At 22.3% G+C, this 10,624-nt stretch overlaps 1 protein-coding gene across 1 annotated transcript in view; it reads right to left on the bottom strand. All coding sequences in view use genetic code 6, as the record gives it.

Annotated features, from left to right (window-relative positions):
• Positions 1–1,210: 1,210 nt before the first annotated feature.
• Positions 1,211–10,624, bottom strand: part of TTHERM_002653519 (kinase domain protein) — a gene marked incomplete at both ends in the record, with an annotated part of 9,517 nt that continues 103 nt past the window's right edge. The window contains 25 exons of the mRNA XM_012796077.1: positions 1,211–1,225; positions 1,283–1,346; positions 1,961–2,050; positions 2,314–2,403; positions 2,666–2,755; positions 3,054–3,143; positions 3,415–3,504; positions 3,775–3,864; positions 4,265–4,354; positions 4,612–4,701; positions 4,819–4,908; positions 5,180–5,269; positions 5,501–5,590; positions 5,844–5,933; positions 6,670–7,118; positions 7,171–7,248; positions 7,301–7,359; positions 7,416–7,604; positions 7,741–8,131; positions 8,210–8,269; positions 8,666–8,944; positions 8,999–9,055; positions 9,108–9,163; positions 9,221–9,412; positions 10,169–10,624. The exon at positions 10,169–10,624 is cut by the window's right edge and continues 103 nt beyond it. Of these exons, the coding sequence (XP_012651531.1) occupies positions 1,211–1,225; positions 1,283–1,346; positions 1,961–2,050; positions 2,314–2,403; positions 2,666–2,755; positions 3,054–3,143; positions 3,415–3,504; positions 3,775–3,864; positions 4,265–4,354; positions 4,612–4,701; positions 4,819–4,908; positions 5,180–5,269; positions 5,501–5,590; positions 5,844–5,933; positions 6,670–7,118; positions 7,171–7,248; positions 7,301–7,359; positions 7,416–7,604; positions 7,741–8,131; positions 8,210–8,269; positions 8,666–8,944; positions 8,999–9,055; positions 9,108–9,163; positions 9,221–9,412; positions 10,169–10,624 (3,425 nt within the window). The remainder of the gene's footprint in view (positions 1,226–1,282; positions 1,347–1,960; positions 2,051–2,313; positions 2,404–2,665; positions 2,756–3,053; positions 3,144–3,414; positions 3,505–3,774; positions 3,865–4,264; positions 4,355–4,611; positions 4,702–4,818; positions 4,909–5,179; positions 5,270–5,500; positions 5,591–5,843; positions 5,934–6,669; positions 7,119–7,170; positions 7,249–7,300; positions 7,360–7,415; positions 7,605–7,740; positions 8,132–8,209; positions 8,270–8,665; positions 8,945–8,998; positions 9,056–9,107; positions 9,164–9,220; positions 9,413–10,168) is intronic.

Below are 10,624 nucleotides of genomic sequence, written 5' to 3'. Positions count from 1 at the left end.
TATTTTCATATAAAAATATTTATCTATTTTAATTAGTATCGAAGGAAAAAGTTTTAGCTAATTTCTTAATATACTAATATCTTTTGCAAGTGAATTTTTTCTTCGCAAAAGCAAAAAGCAGTTTAAAGTATTCAATTAATATTTTGTATTTTTTTAAATATTTCATAAAAAACTTATCTAGGATAACCTATTTGTTGGATTTTTTCTCTTTGAATAACATTTTTTTAAAAATGTTTCCAAAAATAAAAACAAATAAATATCATTTTCTAAATCAAATTTAACATTTCAGCTCTAATCTATATTATAATTAAATTATAGATGACTGAATATCTTCAAATCTTGACATTTTTTATATAAATATAATACTCGCAGCTTTACAACTTCAATAAAATTTAAAATTACAGTTGTATATTTAAAAGCCATAAACCTTGTTATTAATTTCAAATACTTAAAAGTATCATTTCATTTTTGTAGCATTAGCTAGCTAATTTTAATATGATTTTGTTATATAATTGCAAGAATGTATGTAGAATAATTTTGATATACATCATCCTAAATATCCGCATACTTAGATTTATTTCTTTTGGCTCTTTATTTTTTTTTGATTACTTTGGTGGAACAAAATTTCAGGTTTTCAAAACTCGCCATTCGCCATAAGAATGGCGAGAAGTCAGTTAATGAGAAGTTACGGTATATAACACACATTTTATAGTGATGAAGATAAAAATCATATAAAATGAAATATAATATTAATTAATTTTTTTAAAAATTTTTGGAAATAAATATTTTTTTTTATCTTTAATTAAATTAATTGAGAGAAAAGTAATCATATCCAAGTATAATTAAATAACCTTATTGCCTTGTATTTATAAAAAAATACTTTTTTTTGTTTGGCATATTTAAAATTATATTGTTAGATCCAGATAGTAGTATTTCTAATAAATTATATAAATTCATCACATCAACTATTGCTTTTAAAAATAAAATGTTTTCAGAGATTATATATATACTACTGATTAGAATTTAAACAAAATTTTTAGGTATAAATCAAACAATAAATAATCAAAATTACCTAATTAATCAATAAACTTATAAAAAACAAAATTATAAAATAAATATTTTTATGAAACATATTTATTTATGCAGAGCTTAAACTTTTTAATTTATAAATTATTAATCAGGTTTGCTAAATTTATCTATTAGTTCATTTTCAATATATATTTATCTATTTTATTAGTTAAAATAAATCAATTTTATAAAAATTTAACTAATTATATTTTACTTCTTTAGATTTTAATAATTTTTTGAGGAAATTCCTCAATTCAATTTGCAAATCATCACCTAATCTTTAAAATTAAAAATTATAATTTCAACAAATAGTCATAAATTTTTAAATAAATGAATATTTTGTTAGTTTTAAGATTATACTAAGAATTTTTATTATTATTATTTAATAACTGAAAAAATATTGAAAATTATAATACTTTTATAAATATTTTTAAATAAATCTAATAATTATAAAAAAGGGTAATTATTTTTTAAGTGAACATAATGTAATTCAAAAGTTTTCGCACATTAAAATTAAGTTTAAAGTAGAATTAATAAAAATAATAATTTTTTACTTTCAAAATTTGACAAAAAGTTTTCAATTTTCAAAATTTAATAAAAATAGGTTGATAAAAAAAATTAAAAAATAGAAAGTGTAAAATTAGCAAACCATAAAAATTAAATGACATATCACCATCTTTACCTACAAAATTCGTGATATTTTAATTACAGGATTAGGTATATTTTAGTTGTGTTGTGATAAGTAAGCAAAGAAATTCGTTATATTTTATTTGGTTAGTTAGTAAATAAGTAAGTTAGTAAATGACAAACAAGCTGGCTTAATTAGCTAATAACTATGTAAAAGCTTAAAATAATCCTTATTAGCTTATCATTCAATAAATTAAATGTTTACCCTAAATCAAGCGTCAAAGTTGTGATATTCTTGCAATATGAAAAACTTGTGCCTAAATCTTTTGCACACTCATCACCAATATTATTCGAACTTTAAATATAATAATAAATAACGTATTAAACAAATAAATATGGAGGAGAAAGGATGGTAAAAAAACGATGGCTTTCTTTAGTATTTTAGTTATGTTATGATGAATAAATAGATAAATTCGTTATATTTTATTTTGTTAGTAAGTAAATTAGTAAATAAGCAAGTTAGTAAATGATAAGCAAGCTGGCTTAATTAGCTAATAACTTTGTCAAAAGCTTAAAATAATCCTTATTAGTTTGTCAATCAATAAATTAAATTTTTACTTTAATTGAAGCGTCAAAGTTGTGATATTCTTGCACTAGGCTATTCCTGTGCCTAAATCTTTTGCACCCTCATCACCAATCTTATTCGAACTTTAAATATAAGAATAAATAAAGAATTAAATAAATAAATATGGAGGAGAAACAATAGTAAATAACGATGGCTTTAGTTAGTATTTTAGTTGTGTTATGATGAGTAAATAGAGAAATTCGTTATATTTTATTTTGTTAGTAAGTAAATTAGTAAATAAGCAAGTTAGTAAATGATAAGCAAGCTGGCTTAATTAGCTAATAACTTTGTCAAAAGCTTAAAATAATCCTTATTAGTTTGTCAATCAATAAATTAAATTTTTACTTTAATTGAAGCGTCAAAGTTGTGATATTTTTGCACTAGGCTATTCTTGAGACTAAATATTTTGCACCCTATGAACCAATATTATTCTAACTTTAAATATAAGTAATTAATAATGAAATAAATAAGTAAATATGGAAGTGAAAGAATGATAAAAAAACAATGGCTTTTATTAGTATTTTTGTTCTGTTGTGATGAGTAAGTAAAGAAATTCGTAATATTTTATTTGGAAAGTAAGTAAAGAAATTCGTAATATTTTATTTGGAAAGTAAGTAAATAATTAAATAAGTAAGTTAGTAAATGACAAGAAAGCTGGCTTAATTTGCTAATAACTATGTAAAAGCTTTAAATAATCCTTATTAGTTTATCAATCAATAAATTAAATGTTAACCCTAAATCAAGCGTCAAATTTGTGATATTCTTGCACTAGGCTATTCCTTTGCCTAAATCTTTTGCACCCTATGCACCAATATTATTCGAACTTTAAATATAAGAATAAATAAAGAATTAAATAAATAAATATGGAGGATAAAGGATGGTAAAAAAACGATGGCTTTTGTTAGTATTTTAGTTGTGTTGTGATGAGTAAGTAAAGAAATTGGTTATATTTTATTTGGTAAGTAAGTAAATAAGTAAATAAGAAAGTTAGTAAATGACAAACAAGCTGGCTTAATTGGCTCATAACTTTGTAAAAAGCTTAAAATAATATATTCTCAATTATTAGTTTATCAATCAATAAATTAAATTTTTACTTTAATTGAAGCGTTAAAGTTGTGATATTCTTGCACTAGGCTATTTCTGTGCTTAAATATTTTTCACCTTATGCACCAATATTATTCGAACTTCAAATATAAAAATAAATAACAAATTAAATAAATAAATATGGAGGAGAAAGGATGGTAAAAAAAAGTTGGATTTTGTTAGTATTTTAGCTGTGTTGTGATAAGTAAGTAAAGAAATTCGTTATATTTTATTTGGTTAGTTAGTAAATAAGTAAATAAGTAAATAAGTTAGTTAGTAAATGACAAACAAGCTGGCTTAATTAGCTAATAACTATGAAAAAGCTTAAAATATTCCTTATTAGTTTATCAGCCAATAAATTAAATGTTTACCCTAAGTCAAGCGACAAAGTTGTGATATTCTCACACTAGGCTATTCCTGTGCCTAAATCTTTTGCACCCTCATCACAAATATTATTCGAACTTTAAATATAAGAATAAATAAAGAATTAAATAAATTAAATATGGTGGAGAAAGGATAGTAAAAAAACGATGGCTTTCGTTAGTATTTTAGTTGTTTTATGATAAGTAAATAAAGAAATTCGTTATATTTTATTTTTTTAGTAAGTAAATAAGTAAATAAGCAAGTTAGTAAATGACAAACAAGCTGGCTTAATTAGCTAATAAATCTGTCAAAAACTTAATATAATCCATCCTCAATTATTAGTTTAAAGCTGGGCGGGGTGGGGGGGTCAGCGGGTGGGACCAAACATTCAACATATAAAATAATGGAGAGGACAGGATTCATAAAATGCGAGTTAAAAAAGCTTATTTAAGATGAACTCCCCCCCCAAGTTTATCAATAAAAAAATTTAATTTTTACTGTAAGTCAAGCTTCAAAGTTGTGATATTCTTGCACTTTGCTATAATTGTACCTAAATCTTTAGCACCCTATGCACCAATCTTATTCGAACTTTAAATATAAGAATTAATAACAAATTAAATAAATAAATATGGAAGAGAAAGGAATAGTAAAAAACGATGGCTTTCGTTAGTATTTTAGTTGTGTTGTATAAGTAAGAAAGAAATTCGTTATATTTTATATGGTTAGTAAGTCAATTAGTAAATAAGCAAGTTACAAGCTGGCTTAATTAGCTAATAACTATGTCAAAAACTTAAAATAATCCATTCTCAATTATTAGTTTATCTATCAATAAATTAAATTTTTACTAAAATTGAAGCGTCAAAGTTGTGATATTCTTGCACTAGGCTATTCCTTTGCCTAAATCTTTAGCACCCTATGCACCAATCTTATTCTCTCTTTAAATATAAGAATAAATAAAAAATTAAATAAATAAATAAGGAGGAGAAAGGATGGTAAAAAAAAGATTTCGCTTCTCAATTATTAGTTTATCAATCAATAAATTAAATTTTTACTATAATTGAAGCATCAAATTTGTGATATTCTTGCACTTAGCTATTCCTTTTCCTAAATCTTTAGCACCCTATACACCAATCTTATTCTCTCTTTAAATATAAGAATAAATAAAGAATTAAATAAATAAATATAGAGGAGAAAGGATGGTAAAAAAACGATGGCTTTCGTTAGTATTTTAGTTGTGTTGTGATGAGTAAGTAAAGAAATCCATTATATTTTATTTGGTTAGTAAGTAAATAAGTAAATAAGCAACTTAGTAAATGACAAGCAGGCTGGCTTAATTAGCTAATAACTATGTCAAAAGCTTAAAATAATCCATTCTCAATTATTAGTTTATTAATCAATAAATTATAATTTTACCGTAAGTCAAGGGTCAAAGTTGTAATATCCTTGCATTAGGCTATTCCTGTACCTAAATCTTTTGCACCCTCATCACTAATATTATTCCAACTTTAAATATAAGAATAAGTAACGAATTAAATTAATAAATATGGAGGAGGCTGTGTTGTGATGAGTAAGTAAAGAAATCCGTTATATTTTATTTGGTTAGTAAGTAAATAAGTAAATAAGCAAGTTAATAAATGACAAGCAAGCTAGCTTAATTAGCTAATAACTATGTCAAAAGCTTAAAATAATCCATTCTCAATTTTTAGTTTATCAATCAATAAATTAAATTTCTACCGTAAGTCAAGCGTCAAAGTTGTGATATTCCTGCACTAGGCTATTCCTGTGCCTAAATATTTTGCAATCTATGCTCTAATTTTATTCTAACTTTAAATATAAGAATAAATAACTAATTAAATAAATAAAAATGGAGGAGAAATGATGGCTTTCGTTAGTATTTTAGTTGTGTTGTGATGAATAAATAAAGAAATTCGTTATATTTTATTTGGTAAGTAAGTAAGTAAATAAGCAAGTTAATAAATGACAAGAAAGCTGGCTTAATTAGCTAATAAATAAATCAAAAACTTAAAATAATCCATTCTCAATTATTAGTTTATCAATAAAAAAATTAAATTTTTACCGTAAGTCAAGCTTCAAAGTTGTGATATTCTTGCACTAGGCTATTACTGTGCCTAAATCTTTTGCACCTTGTGCACCAATATTATTTGAACTTTAAATATAAAATAACGGATTAAATAAATAAATATGGAGGAGAAAGGATGATAAAAAAACGATTGCAGTGTTTTAGTTGAGTTTTGATCAGTAAATAAAGAAATTAGTAAAATTTTATTTGGTTAGTAGTAAATAAGTAAATAAGCAAGTTAGTAAATGATAAGCACAGTATTATAAATGAGATAATTTTTATTTTACAGTTCTAAAGATAACCTTTTTCATACAACTTTTATATTAACCAATATTTAATTTGAGGGCTAGATTTTATAAATTTATCAAAATATTTTTACTATTTTTTAACTATTTTTAGGCTAACACATTTTAATTTTTTTTGATAATAAAAAAAATTTATTTCAATTTTATTAGAGAGTCATTAAACAAATATTTTTTATTGCAAAAATAAAATTTTAAAAGATTTTTTGATTTTTTTTTTTGTGAGTTTTTTGCATTTGAAATTTTTACAAGCCACCCCAAAATATTTTTTAATTAACTAAATAATAAAGCTTATTTGTTTATTACAAATTGTAATAATAGATAATAATTTTATCTTTAATTTAAAATGTTTTTAACTTTTTATAGAAAGAAAGAATCCATCATAAATGATTAAATATTAAATCATTTATAATTTCTTATAAATATAAAATGTTAATTAAATCTTTTATTTGAATTCTTAAGCAATAATTTTTTGGATATTTTAATTTTAATTTAAATTAAATTTTAAAAAATATAATTACCGTAAATATATTTCGACATTATGAAATTCTGTAATTTTATACAAATCTATCATACTCTCTATCTTAATCTACTTGATATCTTAAATTGGAATCTAATTTTAAGAAATTAATGGATCAGCAGATCCTATATTTACAGTTTCAGCATTTTATTTTGGATCTAAATAATGCTATGATATAATTTATTTCATCTCATTTTAGTTTGATTTGAATTTTTTTGAGTTTTATTCAATAATAACAGAAAGAGAAGCTCTGTTGACTCTTTCCCAGACAACTAAGAGTTTAATAAATTTAAATATTTCAGTGTCTTGCTTAATATTTATGTTTTATTTTTTGAAAGGCTCATCATATTATTCTAAAGTCATATTTATGAAAGTAGTTCCTACTATTTCTTTCAAAATTAAGTAGTTGTCAAGCAAAGATAATAGTAAACCAACTGAATAAGAATCCGACTGAAAAAAAAAATTTATTATATTTATTTACAAATAGTATAAAAATAATTACTTTTTTAGAATATATCTTATATTAATCATCTTTTTTAGTTAAAATTTCAGGTGCCATGTAGGCCCAATTTCCTTTCATCTAAAAATATATTCAAATTTCTTGATAGTTGAAAAATAAGTAAATAATTTACATCTAAACTTTCTATCTATTCACAATCTTTTCCAAGTTAAGCTGATAATCCAAAATCACCTTATATTAAAATGATTAAATTATTATTAGTAATTAAAAATTATCTAGCTAATTACATAGTTTGATTTAAAGTTGATTGCCATCCAAACAAACCAAAAAATTGTCAGGTTTAATATCCCTATGAATAATATTGAAACAATGAATAAAATTGACAGAGTCAATTATTTGGAGTGCAATATTCAGTTTTTCTTCATCACTAAATTCTCCTTCTTTTGCTTATCTTTCTAGATAATCCTAGAGTGAACCTATTTTACAATAAATTATTTCTGGCTATCATAGCCTAATATACTACTAAAATACTTTAAGTAGTATTTTTAAAATTTAGATTTAATTGAATAAAAAATAAATTTGCAATGTTTAAATTAAAATATAAAAATTTACATGAACATTTTTCTAACTCAAAAACTACATATTTTTCAGGTGCTGTAACTTTTTCTATGACATAATTGTCATATAACTATACTACTAATTGAGTTTTTAATTGTTACATTATTCTAATTTCATTTTAAATTTCTTATTCATTTACAATCTTTTATATTTTTAATACTATTTCCTTGTTATTCAATTTAACTTTTTTAGTAGATAATACCATGCCAAAGCATCCAAAACTAAGAATTTGGAAATTATTGACATACTTCTTATCTTCATATAAACTTTTTAATAGTTTGGATAGTATTTCTACTTTTGTAAATTGTTGATAAGTATCTTTTTTCATTATTTTTGAATCTGTGTTATCAAGCAGCATCTGTGCTTACTCCTCAAATTAAGTTTGCTTAAAAAAAAATATTATCAAAACTTAAAATTAAAAGTTTGGAAGGAATTTAAAATTTAAATATTATAATGTTTTTACATTTTTTTGAAGCTCATTAATACTATTGAATATTTATTATGCTTACTAAGGAATTTGTTCCTATCATTAAAAAACTAATAATTAATATTTATTATCTAAAGAAGCAATTTAATTTTTTTAGTGAGTCTAAAAAAAAATGTTTAGTGTATTTTTAATAATTGTTTTTTAGTAAATAAAATTAAAAATTAGTACAGAATCAATATTAAAAACTTATTTTTAAATTTATGTTTCATTTTTAAAAAATATTTCACAAATATTTAATCTGATATATTATTTTAATTGTTTTTTTATCAAAATTGTTTATGATAATAATTATTTGCTCTTTAAATATTTATTTATTTATTTTAAGATCAAATATTTTACTAAATTTACTTTTATTATCAAAAACAAAATCTAAAATTAAATTAAATGCTTAATTAGATTTGCTAAATAAAAATTGATCAATGCATTTATTACTTCTAAAATCATAGAAGTTAGTGTGAATTTCAATGGTTATCCATGAAGCTTAATAAGCTCAGAAAGTAGGTCTCCAGAAGTTGTCCTTTCCAAATAATTTGGTTTTAAGCAAATCTAAGCTATTTTATAAATATTAGAATTTCTATCAATCTAATAATTTGAAGCTATTGATTTTCCTTAGTAAATCTCTCCTTTTGTAAAATAGTCAATCCAATTTTCATTTAAAACTTTTAGATTATCTAGCTCAAGTAAAACTAATCCTAATGAAAAGAGGTCCGACTTTTAAACATTAAAATTAAATTAAAAATTTAAATATTAGTTTTATTTAAAAACCTGAATTCTAGACTATCCATTTTCTACCTCAGGAGCAAAGTAAGCATCAGTTCCTTTCTATAGATTAAAATAATGTAAGACTATTTTTAAATAATATTTTGATTTTTACCTTTGATATGTAGTGACTTTTCGATTTCGTTACTGCAGATGCAAATCCTAAATCACCTTGATTTTCAAAAATTTTTTAAATTGATAAATTTTGTAAAAATTCAAATTTTTTACAGAGTTTGATGGTAAATCCATAAGTTTGAGAAGGACAAACTAGGAAATTATGAGGTTTGATGTCTCTGTGCATGATATTTTTAACATGAAGGTTATTCAATCCTTCTAACATTTGAATAGCTATTATTTCTTTTATTTCTTTAGAGGGTAGCTATGTACTTTTTAAAAAATCGAAGAGCTGTTTAAGATTTTCTATTGATAAATAAAAATATTATTGTTATTTAACAAATAAAAGAAAAAATTCAAATTATTTGCTCTATTTGAATTTAAAACTTAATTAAAATTGAAAAACCTTTATAAATTAAAATTAATTATCAAAAATATTAGATTTAATTATATAATTTAAGCTAATTATGTTGAGTTTTTTTAATCTATTATCAAATTATATATATATTAAATATATTTTTTAAATAATTATTTAATTTATTAAAAATAAAAATTTTTTTTAATTTAATTTATGTAAATTTTATTCATGAATTGTTGTCAATTATTAAAAAATAAAATTTAATATATTATAAAATTAAATTACTAATAATATTGTTATTATTGGGATTATATATTATGAAATTTTTATTGATTAATCTTCTAGAATATTTAATTAAGAAAGAAACCTACAAAAATTCAATGAAAATTTAATTAAAAAAACCTTATCTGTGGGGAATTTAAAAATTAAAAGTTATAAAATTTTATAAAATAAACTAATTCTATTATATTTTATAAATTAGTTAATTAGCCAGCTTAACGCAAATCTATTTTTTCTTCAAAATTAATCAAATCCAAAAAGACTTAGAAAAATTTTGAAAATGACTTTTTTAAAATGGCTGAACTTCAATTATCATAAAGGCTATAAAAAATAAATTAGTATCATATTCTATGAGCTTCTTCGTAGTTTTAAAAAAATTGGGAAAGCGAAAAAAATAAATGGATGAAAATTATAATTTTGATTACGCTAGCAAAGCTCCATTTCTATCACAAAATAGGACTTCTCATCTGTTAAGACGACTTTTTCGTTACCATCTTCATCTTCTTCTACATTTTCTTCCATTAAATAGAAGCATTCATAGACATTTACCAAAAAATCAGATTAGCTGAACTTCTGAAGCATTTCATATTCTTTTTTCAAAGATTCGATGCCATTCTTATCCTCTTAGTTCGTATATGTTAGGAATTTAAGGGCAACAGTACGATTCTCTTTAGTGTTCTAAGCTCTCAAGACGACAGCGTAAGCGCCATTGCTTAAATACTCAAAATTTGAGAAATAATTTTTCTGGCTGAACATCAATTTGATTATTTCTTTCAAACTTGCCTTTTGAATCTGGCAATCCTTGGAGACTTTTTCTGAAATTTTTTTGACTAATTAGAATTAGAATGCTTTTGACATTTTTGCTATTGATTAGAGTTATG

The sequence above is a fragment of the Tetrahymena thermophila genome (genome assembly GCF_000189635.1).
Source record: "Tetrahymena thermophila SB210 genomic scaffold scf_8254772, whole genome shotgun sequence".
In the NCBI taxonomy this organism is placed as follows: Eukaryota; Ciliophora; class Oligohymenophorea; order Hymenostomatida; family Tetrahymenidae; genus Tetrahymena; species Tetrahymena thermophila.
Note: the sequence above shows the minus strand (reverse complement) of the source record. Positions and strands in the feature narration are given on the sequence as shown.